The sequence below is a fragment of the Orussus abietinus genome, unplaced genomic scaffold (assembly GCF_000612105.2).
Source record: "Orussus abietinus isolate OABI.00-Male unplaced genomic scaffold, Oabi_2.0 scaffold876, whole genome shotgun sequence".
NCBI lineage: Eukaryota > Metazoa > Arthropoda > Insecta > Hymenoptera > Orussidae > Orussus > Orussus abietinus.
Genome location: NW_019395099.1, coordinates 6552 through 20945, shown reverse-complemented (window position 1 = coordinate 20945; position 14394 = coordinate 6552). Strand labels below are relative to the sequence as shown.

Genomic DNA, 14394 nt, shown 5'->3' with positions numbered 1-14394 from the left:
ATTTCACGAATTAATCATTATTTACTTATTATTATTATTATTATGTTAATAAGTACCCTTAAGGGGAAAGTGGCGTCGAAGAGGTTTTGTTTATCAAACTTTTCTCTCAACTGGGTTTACAGAATAGTTTAAAACTTTACAACGTGAATAGGGAGACTATAAGAAAGGTCCTGAAACTCATGAAATTTCAATTGTTTTCTAATTTGTTTATAGGTATTTAAAAAATAGCTTGTAAAAAATGAAATTTCGCGAGTTCCAGGACTTAATTTAGGATCTCCATATTCATGTTTTAAAGTATGAAACGATTTAAGACACCCAGTTCGTTGAAAAGTTTTATGATCGATTGAGCTTTCGGATGCCACTTTCACATCCCCTTAAAAAGAAGTGTTTTATTCGAGTCGACTGATTCGAGGGGTGTTTCACTTCACCTTAACCCTCTATGGGCCGAATTTTTTTTTAAATAAAAAAAAATTGGGGGAACGAAAAATCAGCAATTAGGAACCTATATATGCAAATGAAAAAAAAATTTTCATTTAAAATGCGACCTGAAGTTACACGGGCCCATAGAGGGTTAACATTAACAAATAATGAAGAACCGAGAGTTGTTTGTTTTCAATATGGCGCGGTATTTTTGTTCAAATGTGAAGTAGGGAAGATATAATAACGAAATTACCTGACATTGCGCTTGCCTAGCATACTGAACTTCTTCTTAACGTAGTAATAGTAGATAGTTAGCATAATGATCCCCATAGTAGCCGTGACGATGATTCCGGTGAACATGCCGCTCACTTGTCGAATGTTCTGCGACTTCAATTCCTGCTTCGTGGAAACGAAGTTGATTGCCGTAATCAGACTCTCTGTACACGTAGCATTCTCCTTTAGTATGTGTCCATTTTGGCAAATGCAGACCGAATTGTCATCCCTCGGTACGCAAATGTTGTCGCATTTGTGCTGATGGCATTTGTTCGCAACTGTAACGTGTAACATTACGTTTTGGAAAATGTAACAAATTTTTCAAGGGGAGAAACCACATTAGGATGTTTAGAAAATCGGCTTATTTTTACTATTTAAATTGTTAGTATAACTATTCAGGAATACGTTGCCGAAATTTCAAAGCGAAATTCGAATTCGTTCCGGGTTTATGAACTCTTGCTCAGATTATATTGCATAGAACAATTACTAGATATTTCTTTGTAATCTTTTCTAAATATCTCAAGCGACAGATTTTTTAAGATTTCTCATAGATTTCATTCGAAGATATTTGAAATATTTGTTAAAAATCTCAATGACATATTTAGTTTCAATAATTTATAANAAAATATTTAATATCAAAATTATACGTTTTGCTCCCATAATGAAATAGCGGAAGAGACATCAATGACTGACATCAATGCCCTCCCATCCTGCACAGGCGATGTCATTTGTTGACTTGTTCATGATTTGTTCACTTACCTTCTGCTTATCGGTAGGCAAGTATCAGTGCCTTCGCACTTAAACTCATTTCTGTGGCAATGTACAACATCCGTGGAGACGAACCCTGGACAAGCTCGTTCGTCCGTACCGTCCAAACAATCGTTAATAGCATTGCAAATCAAGGTACGATCGATGCACCTTCCATTGTTGCAAGTAAACATTTCGGGAGAACATGTTCCCATTCGGCAAGATTCAGGCTCGTCCGACTCGTCTGGACAATCGATCTGTAGAAAAAATTCAGTTTCAATTTACTCATGAGTAGGAAAAAAAACTTCTCAGAAAAAACGGCACGATTCATTTTTTAAGGAAATTGGAAAGTGATCCTCAAGCATATCGATAATTTTCCCGTTGCTTTTCTATATTAATTTTTTGCTTTCTTTTCAGAGAAAAAGGCCACATTAATTTTTTAAGGAAATTGGAAAGTGATCCTCAAGCTTATCGATAATTTTCCCGTTGCTTTTCTATATTAATTTGTTGCGTTCTTTTCAGAGAAGAAGGCAAGATTCATTTTTTCAGAAAATTGGAAAGTGATCCTCAAGCTTATCGATAATTTTCCCATTGCTTTAGTATATTAATTTTTTGCGTTCTTTTCAGAGAAAAAGGCAACATTCATTTTTTAAGGAAATTGGAAAGTGATCCTCAAGCTTATCGATAATTTTCCCATTACTTTTCTATATTAATTTTTTGTGTCCTTTTCAAAGAAAAGGCAAGATTCATTTTTTAAGGAAATTGGAAAGTGATCCTCAAGCATATCGATAATTTTCCCGTTGCTTTTCTATATTAANGGAAAAGCTTTCTCATAACGCGAAATGAAAAATATAATTTTCAGAATTAAAAGAAAAAAAATTAAGGGGTGAGCCACCCCTAAATATGATTACGTTTATTGTCATTGAGATTTTCAACAAATATTTTAAATATCTTGGAATGAAATCTACAAGAAATCTTAAAAAATCTGTCGCTTGAGATATTTAGCAAAGATTACAAACAAATATTTAATAATTATTCTATGCTACTGGGAAGAATATATGAAATTCGAAAAATGTATAATTATCTTTCTTGAATATGTTTGTCAACTTACTGGACGGTTGTCTCGATGTCTGCAGAAGGGTAAAGAATTGATCAATATTCGTTGATCCTATTTGAACGGTTTGGCAAATTTTCATTCCATGCAGCGAACATGTTTTTAATCTTCCGGAATTACTGACGAGCCAATAAAGCGAATCTTCATATAGATTAATACCGATCGGATGATGGACCTGAGACATCAAATGCAAATTATTAATTTTTAGAAATGCATCGAATTTTTATTAAATTAATTTTAATTCACTCGTCGAAGATGTTCGAAATAGTTTTAAATACCACGTGGACATATCTATACCTAAATATTTCAATATTATTCAGAGTTGAGAAATATTTGAAAGCTTAACACGACAATAATTTAACTAGGTAGACCATTTGTTCTTAATCTAAGAAAAAATGCTTTGAAAAAAAGTGATACCTACAGCCTGAGTTTGCATTTGTAAACGTTTTAAACAATTGTATGCATTATCCTTGAGCAACAATGAGACACGACTTTCAAACAATTCTATGCATTGTCGTTGAGCAACAATGATAAATTAATCTTGTCAGAAAGCTTAGGTATATTGGAAATAGTCACTAATGAACTTACGACAATTCATTCGACGAGTTGTTATCAAAACATTGGTTTACAATCTAGAACCGCATGTAGTAGTTAATTGTTTAATGTACGTACTTGGGACTTGAGAAAAATTTCACGATTCGCCCCATCGAGGTCTGCTCTTTCGATGACATTGAGATGAGCATCCGCCCAATACAATCGCGATCGTTGATGGTCTACAGTCATTCCACTGATGACACCAATGTTCTTATCAACAATCGGTTTTAAATTAGATCCTGCCATATCGCTCCTATAAATCTCGCTCGACGGATCGTTTAGCGCTCGCCAATTTGTTTGACTCCAAAAAAGCCACCTGAATTTTGCCAAAAATCATTAACAACATGAGAAATACAATTAATTAAACGCAACACCGAGTGAATAGCAGAAAAAATAAATGAATCCCAAAAATAGCAATGGTGGAAATAAAAATACACTATTTCTTGTTCTCCATATGCGATCTAGTTTTATCAATTTAAAATAATTATTAATTAACGCGAAGTGAAAGTAAATGTTTTGTTACCTGTAGAAATTGGAAAATCTTACCCGTGTTTTGGATCCAGAGTGATAGACATTACTTTAGCAGAACCCTCGACCGCAACTACTTTTGCGCATTTTTGTTCCTCTAGGTGGCATATCTGTTTAAAAAAAGTATACAATGTCAATAGTAGGCCAATCTGGTAAAAAGTCAACTCTGAGACCCTGAAATAAAGACCTTAAAGTGATATGAAAGTGTGATATATACATAACAAAAAGTCAAAATATTTATAAATCTTCCCTAGTAGTATAGAATANTTTGGCAAATATTTCAAATGTCTGGTAAATATTTCCAAAATATACGATATTCGTTAAATATATAGAAAATATAGGAAAAATATTTTGTGCTACTAGGGATGACTCGTGCGCACCTAGAAATTATCCTGACGTTTTTAAAATTTGGATTTTTGAAAGAAATTGTTTAACTTAGCCCAGACCAAAACCAAAATGACGCCAAGCTGTCATATTTTGATCGATATACAATTATTGAAGGCTCTAATATGAGAAACAAAAGTGACAGTACAATTTTACAATAATTTAGAACCCTCTGCCAATCAAAAAACTCGTATTTGAACGGGATAAAGGCAAAAAAGGTCTTATGTTTTTTTTTCTAACACAATGGTAATGCGAAACCTCGGAGTGAAAATTTAGTTGGCACGGAAATCACAGATGGCGCAGGGGGTCCCTCTGCAGTCAATTAGGGCCTCAGAAACCATGAATCCAGAGTATTTCTGGAGTTTTACTTCAATTTCATTATAATTATTATACGAAAATGATAGACGAAGTTATTTAGTACAATACTCAATATAATTCGATACCAATGCGGATATAAAAACGAACGTCGGCAACGTAGGTATTTAAAAACACTTTTTTTACCGACGTCGATCAAGTTTCTCGACGTGTTTCACTTCACCCTAACTACGTGTCTTGCATTTTTTAGGCAGTTACACTTTGCCAAAAGGAAGTACAGTAATGGTCGAAATTATCAAGTTACATCGAATGGAGGAATACTGGCCAAGTCCCGAAAAATTTGATCCAGATCGATTTTCGCCGGAAGAAGTCGCCAAACGACATCCTTATTGCTACGCTCCATTTAGTGCTGGGCCCAGAAATTGCCTAGGTACATACGTTTGTTAAACCATTATTACAATTGTTTTTATATCTTCCTATAATTGACATATAATTTACGTAAATATTAATACTTAAAGCCATACCTTATTGCTACGCTCCATTTAGTGATGGGCCCAGAAATTGCCTAGGTACATACGTTTGTTAAACCATTATTACAATTGTTTTTATATCTTCCTGTAATTTCCATATAATTTACGTAAATATTAGTATTTAAGGTCATACCATATTGCTACGCTTCATTTAGTGATGGGCCCAGAAATTGCCTAGGTTCATACGTTCGTTAAACCATTATTACAATTGTTTTTATATCTTTTAGTAATTGACATATAATTTACGTANAAATGTCTGCTAAATATTTACAAAATGTTATTGCATTCGTTAAATATATAGAAAATATAGGAGAAATATTTTGTGCTACTAGAGTTTTCTCCAAACTGGGTGCACCGAATTATCTGAAACTTAACATGTGATTATGAAAGCACTAAGGAATAACGCGCTGGTCATGAAATTTCTTTATCGAAAAAAAATGTTGTACTTATCTCGGAAAAGAACCAAAAGAAGATTTTTTTTTCGAAAAATCACATTTCATGGGCAGCGCGTTCTTCTTATCGACTCCATAATCACGTGTTAAAGTTATAGATAATTTGGTGCACCCAGTTTGGAGAAAAGTTTTATTAATATTTGGACTTTTTAGTATGTATATAAAATACTTTCATATCACCTTAATATTCTCCTTACCTTAAGAGAGTGTGGGTGCATACTGTCATAGAAGTACACGTTATCAGTGACCCAATCAACTGCAAGAACTTCTGGCTTTCCAACATTCATCGCTACTTGTCTGTCGCGGGTATTTATCGTGAGCTTGCTAATTGTCCCCAACAATTCTATCGGAAAAACAATTTCGTTAATGAAAAATGACCAGTTAATAAATTACTCCCCTCGAAAGGCCAATAATTTGTAACTTTTATGTATTGTTAAGGCACCGAGATCATGTCAAGGGGCGATTTGGCAGTTTCACCCACAAGAACATAATATATTTTAACCAATCCACCTGGAAAAGCTTTCTCATAACGCGAAATGAAAAATATAATTTTCAGAATTAAAAGAAAAAAAATTAAGGGGTGAGCCACCCCTAAATATGATTACGTTTATACAAAAAATGGTCAAATTCAAGTCTAAAAATCTATAAAAAAATATATGTTGTGTATGAACACGAAGGAAATATGACGTGTCTTTGGATTTTCCCGAAAAAAAATATTGACTGGGGTAACTACCCCCGAACGCTCACCCCTTAATTTTTTTTTTAATTGAGAAAATTGTATTTTTTATCTTTCGTTATGAGAAAGCCTTTCAAGGTGGATTGGTTATAAAATATTATGTTCTTGTGGGTGAAACTGCCAAATCGCCCCTTGACATGCCTTACTTTGGATGGTGGTTTCACCCCCTTAAAATGTTTAATTGCAGATAAAAAAAAATACGTGTCGCTTAGTTTTTGGTCTACTATGACATATTATAAAAGAAATCAAATGGGAGAGATCGACCTGGGATACCTTCCTTGTTAGTAAAATCACGTACCGTCTAAGGGTATTTTTTATGGTCCTATTCATCGAAAATTTCGGGGATGTTCGGTTCTTTCGCATGAAAGTAAAAAACATTTAGCGACCATATGTATACCGTGAGAACGCGTAGAAAGTGAAAAATATCCCGGGAAGGTACCAGGTCTCGTAAATGATGACTGTATACTCTAACTACTAACAAGATTCCTCTTACGGATGTAACAATAAACATGACTAACCATTGCTCCAGTAAACGCTATTAAGCTGCGTATTTACATCAAGTCCGGTGATGCCAACATTGGGTTCTAGATATAAAACCCGGATCGAACTCAGACTTGTCGGTATCTTCCTAATATCCTCTTTCGTGGCCGTGATAATCTCCATTGGCGGTCCTTTACAGAATTTATTTCCTCGTGTAGAAATTGTAATGCATTTTTTTAAACCGTAATTAACATTTGTGCATTTTTTTTCACGAAGGGGTTTGGATTAGATCTAACTTCTTCATCTACAATATCGTGTGAGAGACGTGGTATATCAATCGGGCCAAACGTGAACAAAACGTGTGAGAGAAATGGTATGTTAATTGGGTCGAACGTGAACAAAACGTGTGAGAGACGTGGTATNTTCTAAATTATTGGAACTAAATATGTTATTGAGATTTTCAACGAATATTTCGAATATCAAAAGAGAACTATATTGGTGCTGTCATTCATTTTACTGCATCATCGTCATCGTCATTGTCATAATTCATCGTCAAATGTCATAAGATTATTATATATCATATTTTGTTTACTACTCGTATGAATAATATGTGATTTTAATTGGCATACACATTATCAGTAATTGTTTGCTAGCCGAATGAAATTATAGTCTTTAAATAAAATCAGATAGTTTATCATTCACATAATTTCATTTAAAGTCTGATTTATTATATAATACCTAACTATTGCCAAGTGCCACAAAATAATATAAAATAAAAAATTTCATAATTGTTTATAAAATTGCATTATTTTTTATTAAATGCTGGAAAAATTAATATTTTAAGGTAACTGAATTTATAACATTAATATAGCATGTTACATAACAAATGTGTACATAACACTTATGTAAATCGCCGTTAAATCGATTTGTATGATTTTCTGGAAAATATAGAAGCCTTTATTAATAATTCTGTGATAGTTCGGTTCACCAAAAAATTGTATGCAGATATCTATCTGCATACAATTTTCTAAATAAGGTAACATGTTCAGGGTTCATGTACATGTAGACATGTGAAGCGTAATTAGGTTTGGTGGTGCGACTTCTTCGAATGTAATATGATATAAAAATATAATTATTTGTTTATGATTACAATTCGACATGCGTGTAGAGTAGTGCGCAGGTATATACACAAAATACGCACATTACATATAGAAAGTGTTTCGCAATTCACATAGTACAAAAGTACATTAAGTGTACAAATATATTATATAATAATAACAGTAATAATAATAATAACAATATCACATGAAAAGGACTAACTGTACACAACAAATAAATTCAATGGAGGACGTTAATGTTCTTCGAGACTAATACTTTTCACGTGTACAAATATCCCGACATGATAAATATTTAACGCACAAGTATACTTGTATGTATAATATAATAATGTACAAGTATAATACCTTAACCTGATGATTGTATACATAAGACATTGTACATGTTAAAATATGATATAAATTCTTTTATCTGGTTTCTCACACGATAATAAATTTATGTTTTCAATTCTCCACCCTGCGTGATACAATAAACATTTATCTGATTATCACGTGCAATGTGGTTTTTACTTATTATAAATAATGTGAATAAATATCACACTTGCCGTAAGTTTCGCAACGAACTGAATTTATATAAAATGTTCCCATTCCGGTATTACATATACTCCGGCAACAATAAATACTGATTACTAATGGATTTATTTTTTTTATTATTAACATATCAAATGTGTTTTGTGCGAGTGATCTGTGTCCTCCATTTCGCTTTCGGAATGATCAGAATTTTCAACTTCTATCACTTTCTTCTGTCCAAGTCCTTGTGTAAGTATCTAAAACAAATTCGTTTTTATTATTAAAATTTCGTTTTGCTTAAAAACATGTTTTACTTGACGACTGTTATAAATATTGTAAACGCATTAGAATGTATAGTGTACATTCTCAGTCAACCCATGAAGTGGAATATACGTAAATTAATCGTCTAAATTAGGTCTATAGGTATAGCAAATGTATATCGTCTATCATCCACCTAAAAAAATATCTTTTGTAAGTATATGGATCTATTTTATGTATATGACCATAGAATATATATCATAAATATCTAAAGGATACATATAAATATGTACGTCTATTCTAGATGAAAATTATATATCCACTATTGATCTACAAATATCTATTTATTTCTTGACGCATACAAAATATATAGTAGCTCTAGCAGACGTCTACCAAAGGTTAATCAACATTGTTGAAAATACGTTTAGAAAAATAAAACGACACCTCATGTAATATAACATTTACATATCGTATCCGGACATATAGCCTTTGATTGTTTCTAAAATAGAGTTCATAGATATCTATATATATCTAACATACGTTCAATGAACGTTTATATACGATTAATTTACGGATATTCCACATTGCGCGGTGCCTGGGTTCATTGTACCAAAAGTATGGTATTGTTTAAAGGGTTGTCAAGTTTAAAAATGCAAAAATTATATTAATATTAATCTGTCATTTCACTTGGTAAAATTGAATTTCGTTACTTACCCTCGGTGGTAATTCGGAGAGGGGGTTCGAGTATTCATTGTGACTTTGTGATAACACCGGCGCAATACATTCATTCCGGGTCTGTTGTCTGCGTCCGAAGGAAGGATTTTGGAAATGTATACTGAAACGAAGAACAACTAAATGTAGTATAAACAATTGATTTCAATTTCAATGAAACCCCTCTCAAACCGGTCAATTTAAATTGGAAACTATTTTAAAGGATACCCTTGTAGCCCAAAATATTTCTCNTTGCCGTTTAATGGTGTTAATCTCTATTAATCAGGAAAGACATTATAAATATAAAAAGTTATGACTATACCAAGTGCTTTGACACCTAAATTTAAGATTTTTCAAAAAGTGGAGTTAATCGATGTGTGCACTGAGCGACTCAATTAGAAGGCGTAATGGCCCGCGCACATTATTGCAACGAATCACAGCGTCTCGGTATAATATGTGTTAGTTCATATAAAATCACTGATATATATATATATATACTAACTGGATAGCTGATATCTTACAAAATGGCGTGACGTTTTAAAGTGACCACAATCCTATCGTTATGGGCATTTCAATTAATTTTTTAATTCTGACGCATGCGTCAAAACGATGATCGTTCAACTATAAATAGTATAAGAGGTGTCAAATTAATTTCCTGGAGGATGCCATTTTTGTTGTACACTCTTGGCTAAGTACAAAAATGTTAAAAAATCCAAACTTCGAAAGTGTCACGATAATCCTTAGATGCTTATGAGTCATGTGCTAAAATTTTAACCAATTCACCTTAATGACTTCGCCGACTATAAACAAAAAGTTATGTATAAAAATATTTATCCTCAGTTTCCAAATGGCGTTCTGACCGAAAGCTGATTGCTCCAACGTTCCATAAAAAAATATTGGAATCCTTCATCGACATTTATGCAAAACAATCAATGGTATTGGTACGGCAGATGGAAGTGGAAGTGGAGGGCAAGGAATTCGATGTATTTAAATACGTATCACTTTGCACTTTAGATATTATATGTGGTGAGTGATGCTATAAAACCCCTTCCATTATTTATTACTTCCCTAAAACTAGCTTTTAAATATTTTTTATTATCTCTTTACACTGTAGATATCGTGCAAATGATTAGAAATAATCATTAGGTGTAACATACATTTCTTAAGGTGAAGTGAAACACGTTGAGAAATTTGATCGTCGTCGGTAAAAGAAATTCTTCTAAATACCTACGTTGCCGACGTTGGTATTTATATTCACAGCCATGTCGAATTAAATTGGGTATTGTATTAAATGGTATACTCTACATGTCGCTTCTGTACAATAATTATAAAAAAATCGAAGGAAAGCTCCATAAATCCCCTGCATTCGTGGTTCTTGATGCCCTAATTGACTGCAGAGTGCCACCCTGCGCCATCTGTGATTTCAGTGCCAACTAAATTTTATCTCCGGGACCTGGTTTAGCACAAAAACGCTTACGACACTTTTTTTGCCTTTATTCCGTTCAAATGCGAGTTTATCGATTACTAGAGCGTTCTCCATTGTTGTACAATTATCCTGACACTTTCGTTTTATATATTAAAGCCTTTAATAATTGTATATTAATCGAAATGTGAGAGCCCGACCTCATTTTGGATCTGGTCTAGGCTAAGCCAACCACTTTTGTTCGAAATTTCGAATTTTAAAAGTGTCAGGACATTTCAATATCCTTAAGGTGATGTGAAACTCCCTTCAAATCAGTCGACTCGATTAAGACACTTTTTTTTAAGGGTATTAGATCAAACTGTCTAAAATGTCGGTACATGTCTCGTGAGCACCTAGGAATTATCCTGACACTTTCAAATTTGGATTTTTGAAAAAAATTGCTTAACTTAGTCCAGGTTAGAACTAAAATGGCGTCGGGCTCTCATATTTCGATCAATATACAATTATTGAAGGCTTTAATATGAGAAACAAATGTGTCAGAACAATTGTACGACAATTTAGAACACTCTGGTAATCGAGAAACTCACATTTGAACGGGATAAAGGCAAAAAAGCGTCTTATGTGCTTCTATGCTAAAACGATGGTAATACGAGGTCTAGGGGGGAAAATTTAGTTCACATGGAAATCACAGATGGCGCAGAGTGTCCCTCTGAAATCAATTAAGGCCTCAGAAACCATGAACTCAGGGGATTTCTGGAGTTTTACGTCGATTTCTTTATAATTATTGTACGATAACGATATATTGATTATGCGATTTAGTACAATACCCAATATAATTCGACACAACTGTCAAAATAAAAGCGAATGTCGGCAACGTAAGTGGTTAGAAAAATCTTCTTTACCGACGTTGATAGACTTACTCGACGATTTCACTTTTCCTTAAAAAAAAAGTGTCTTATTCAAATCGACTGATTTGAGGAGGGGTTCCACTTCACCTTAACGTTAAATTATTTTCATAACATTTATGCATATTTTACAGAAACTGCGATGGGGGTTTCACTTCACCTTAACGTTAAATTATTTTCATAACATTTAATGCATATTTTACAGAAACTGCGATGGGGGTGTCATTGAACGCTCAAACTAATGCTGACTGCAATTTCCCGGACGCGGCTAATAGGTTTAATAACATACATTATAATTTGTTTAAGAATCCTCATATTAGACTATTACCATCAATGCTAATCAATGACGTGATTGCTATGACGTATAATTTCTATTTTTTAGATTGCTGGAGCTGTTAGCGATAAGAGCAGTGACATTCTGGTTACACCCTGATATTATTTTCAAATACTCACAATTGGCAAAAGAGCAAAACCAATGTATAAAGTACTTGCACGACGTAATTAATAATGTAAGTACGCAATGCCCTTTTTTAAGTGTAGATTAGCCTACAAATAACCGAAATTTTCTTTAGAGTAATTAGTCATTTTTACCCAGTCTGATGTTTTCCTTATTTAAGGGGATATGAAAGTGTTATATATACGTACCAAAACGTTAAAATGTTTATAAAACTTTTTTCCAAACTGGGTGCACCGAATTATCTGAAACTTGAACACGTGATTGTGGAGGCGCTAAGGAAGAACGCACTGTTCATGAGATTTCATTTTTCGAAAAAAAATATATTTTTTTGTTCTTGTCCAAGATAAGTGCTAATATTTTTTTCGAAAAATGAAATTTCATGAGCATCGCGTTCATCCTTAGGTCCTCCATAATCGCGGGAAATTTCATTTTTTGAATAATAATGTTTTTTGGATCTTTTCCAAGATAAATGCAAATGTCTTTTTCGAAAAATGAAATTTCATGAGCATCGCGTTCATCCTTAGGTCCTCCATAATCTCGTGAAATTTCATTTTTTGATTAAAAATGCTTTCTTGGTTCTGGTCCAATATAAGTAAAACATTTTTTTCGAAAAATGAAATTTCATGAGCATCGCGTTCATTCTTAGGGCCTCCATAATCTCGTGATAATGTTTCAAATGATTCGGAAGAACGCGACGATCGTAAAAGTTCACTTTTCGAAAAAAAATGATTTTTTTTGGTTCTTGCCCAAGATGAGTACATTTTTTTCGAAAAAATAAATCTTATGAACAGCGCGTTGTTCCTTAGGGCCTCCATAACCACAGGTTAAAGTTTCAGATAATTCGGTGTACCCAGTTTGGAGAAAAGTTTTATAAATATTTGAATTTTTTGGTACGTATATATCACACTTTCATATCACCTTAATGCCATGAGCTTAATAAAATAAGTATACATTGTATAAACCGTATAAAATCACATATTTTGTACTAGGTGATTCGTAAAAAGAAAGCTGCGTTAACTAAAAACGAAGAAAGCCAAAAGAATGGTAAGGAAAATACCCGTAAGTCTTATGAAGGGAATAATAATTCTAAACAAAGCATAAACAACTCCATTTTTTATTTTTAGAGGATGGACCGCGTAAAAAGATTTTTCTCGATCTTTTAATGGAACTAACACAGGATGGAACGAAGTTTAAAGACGAAGAACTTCGCGATCAAGTCAATACATTAATAATAGCTGTAAATAGTTCAGGCAATAAAAGCCTAAATAATAAGTTAACATTACGAAAGGATACATGTTCTAATAAGTTAACCAAATGTATTTTATTTAAGGGCAATGACACGAATGCGAACGTCAGTAGTTTCGTTATGTTAATGTTGGCTAGTTTCCCTGACATCCAGGTGAGTAAAAATATTTAAAAAATAACTATTGGAAATATTCAAGTAGGGGAGATCGGGGAAAAATGACCAATTTTTTTCGGTAATGTTTAAGGTGATATGAAAAAGTCAGCCTATATATATCTTATAAGTAAGATCGTTGGGGAAAGTAGTCTCCGAATTGGATTTGCCGATTCGTTTCAAATTTCGCCACGTGAATATGGTGGCGCTAAAGTAGGTTCTGAAACTCACGAAATTTCATTTTTCACATAAAATTTATTTATTAATTATGGACTAGGTCCAACATGGCGTGGTCCGTGCACGTTTTTGATATTTTACGCTTTTTGGAGGCTTAGAATCGAAAATGAAGAGTTTTAGGACCTAGCTCGAACAATTTAGAATACCGTAGAAAAAGAATATCACGGAGTTAGATGGGAAAATATGGAAAATAGTTTCGAGGAAAGTAGTTTTTAAAAAAAAATAAAAAGTGTGTTAAACATTGGTCAATTTACTCCGGAGGACAACTTGGCCCGGTCTCCCCTTTGGTATCGGCGATGACTTTTTAATCGCTGAAACTTTATTTTTATGTATTAATTTAGGAAAAAGTTTATCAAGAACAACTAAACATCTATGGACCTACTAATATAGAGAATGTACTTCTTAAAGAAGAGGATCTACAGCGAATGGAATATCTTGAACGTGTTATTAAAGAGACTATGAGACTTTTTCCAGTCCTGCCCTTTCTCGTGAGGAAAGTAACAGAAGACCTTGATATCGGTAAGATTATTATATTCAAAGTTATATCCCTAGNTGAAAGTTTCAAGAAATATTTCAGATATCTTCGAATAAAATCTACAAGAAATCTTAAAAAATCTGTCGCTTATGATATTTAACAAAGATTACAAAGAAATATTTAAAATTATTCTATGCTACTAGGGCGTGTATTTTATTCCAGGATAAATTAACCTGCTCCCGTTCATGACAATATAGTACCTTAATATTTTCAGTAAAACCATCAGAAACATTTGCATAGTTAAATATAAATCCTTTTTCACATATTTTTTTAT

At 33.1% G+C, this 14394-nt stretch overlaps 3 protein-coding genes across 3 annotated transcripts; 1 reads left to right on the top strand and 2 right to left on the bottom strand.

The window, feature by feature from the left end:
* Window positions 1-669: 669 nt before the first annotated feature.
* LOC111674204 (vitellogenin receptor-like) lies at window positions 670-6759 on the bottom strand. Its single transcript, XM_023433645.1, has 6 exons — window positions 6612-6759; window positions 5555-5700; window positions 3695-3786; window positions 3227-3464; window positions 2552-2729; window positions 670-971 (listed from the first exon to the last, which is right to left on the bottom strand). The coding sequence occupies exons 1-6, from the start codon at window positions 6754-6756 to the stop codon at window positions 670-672; spliced, it is 1101 nt and encodes a 366-aa protein (XP_023289413.1). The 5' UTR covers window positions 6757-6759.
* A 748-nt stretch (window positions 6760-7507) lies between these two features.
* Window positions 7508-9926, bottom strand: LOC111674205. Its single transcript, XM_023433647.1, has 4 exons — window positions 9900-9926; window positions 9396-9442; window positions 9171-9291; window positions 7508-8455 (listed from the first exon to the last, which is right to left on the bottom strand). The coding sequence occupies exons 1-4, from the start codon at window positions 9924-9926 to the stop codon at window positions 8342-8344; spliced, it is 309 nt and encodes a 102-aa protein (XP_023289415.1). The 3' UTR covers window positions 7508-8341.
* An 84-nt stretch (window positions 9927-10010) lies between these two features.
* On the top strand, window positions 10011-14104 carry LOC105696149 (cytochrome P450 4C1-like; the record flags this gene model as incomplete). The annotated part of the gene is given in 7 exon segments (XM_023433646.1): window positions 10011-10193; window positions 11701-11770; window positions 11878-12004; window positions 12942-12996; window positions 13077-13189; window positions 13283-13351; window positions 13927-14104. Coding segments are annotated over 7 exon segments (706 nt in total), but the record flags the coding sequence as incomplete, so codon positions are not given.
* Window positions 14105-14394: the final 290 nt, after the last annotated feature.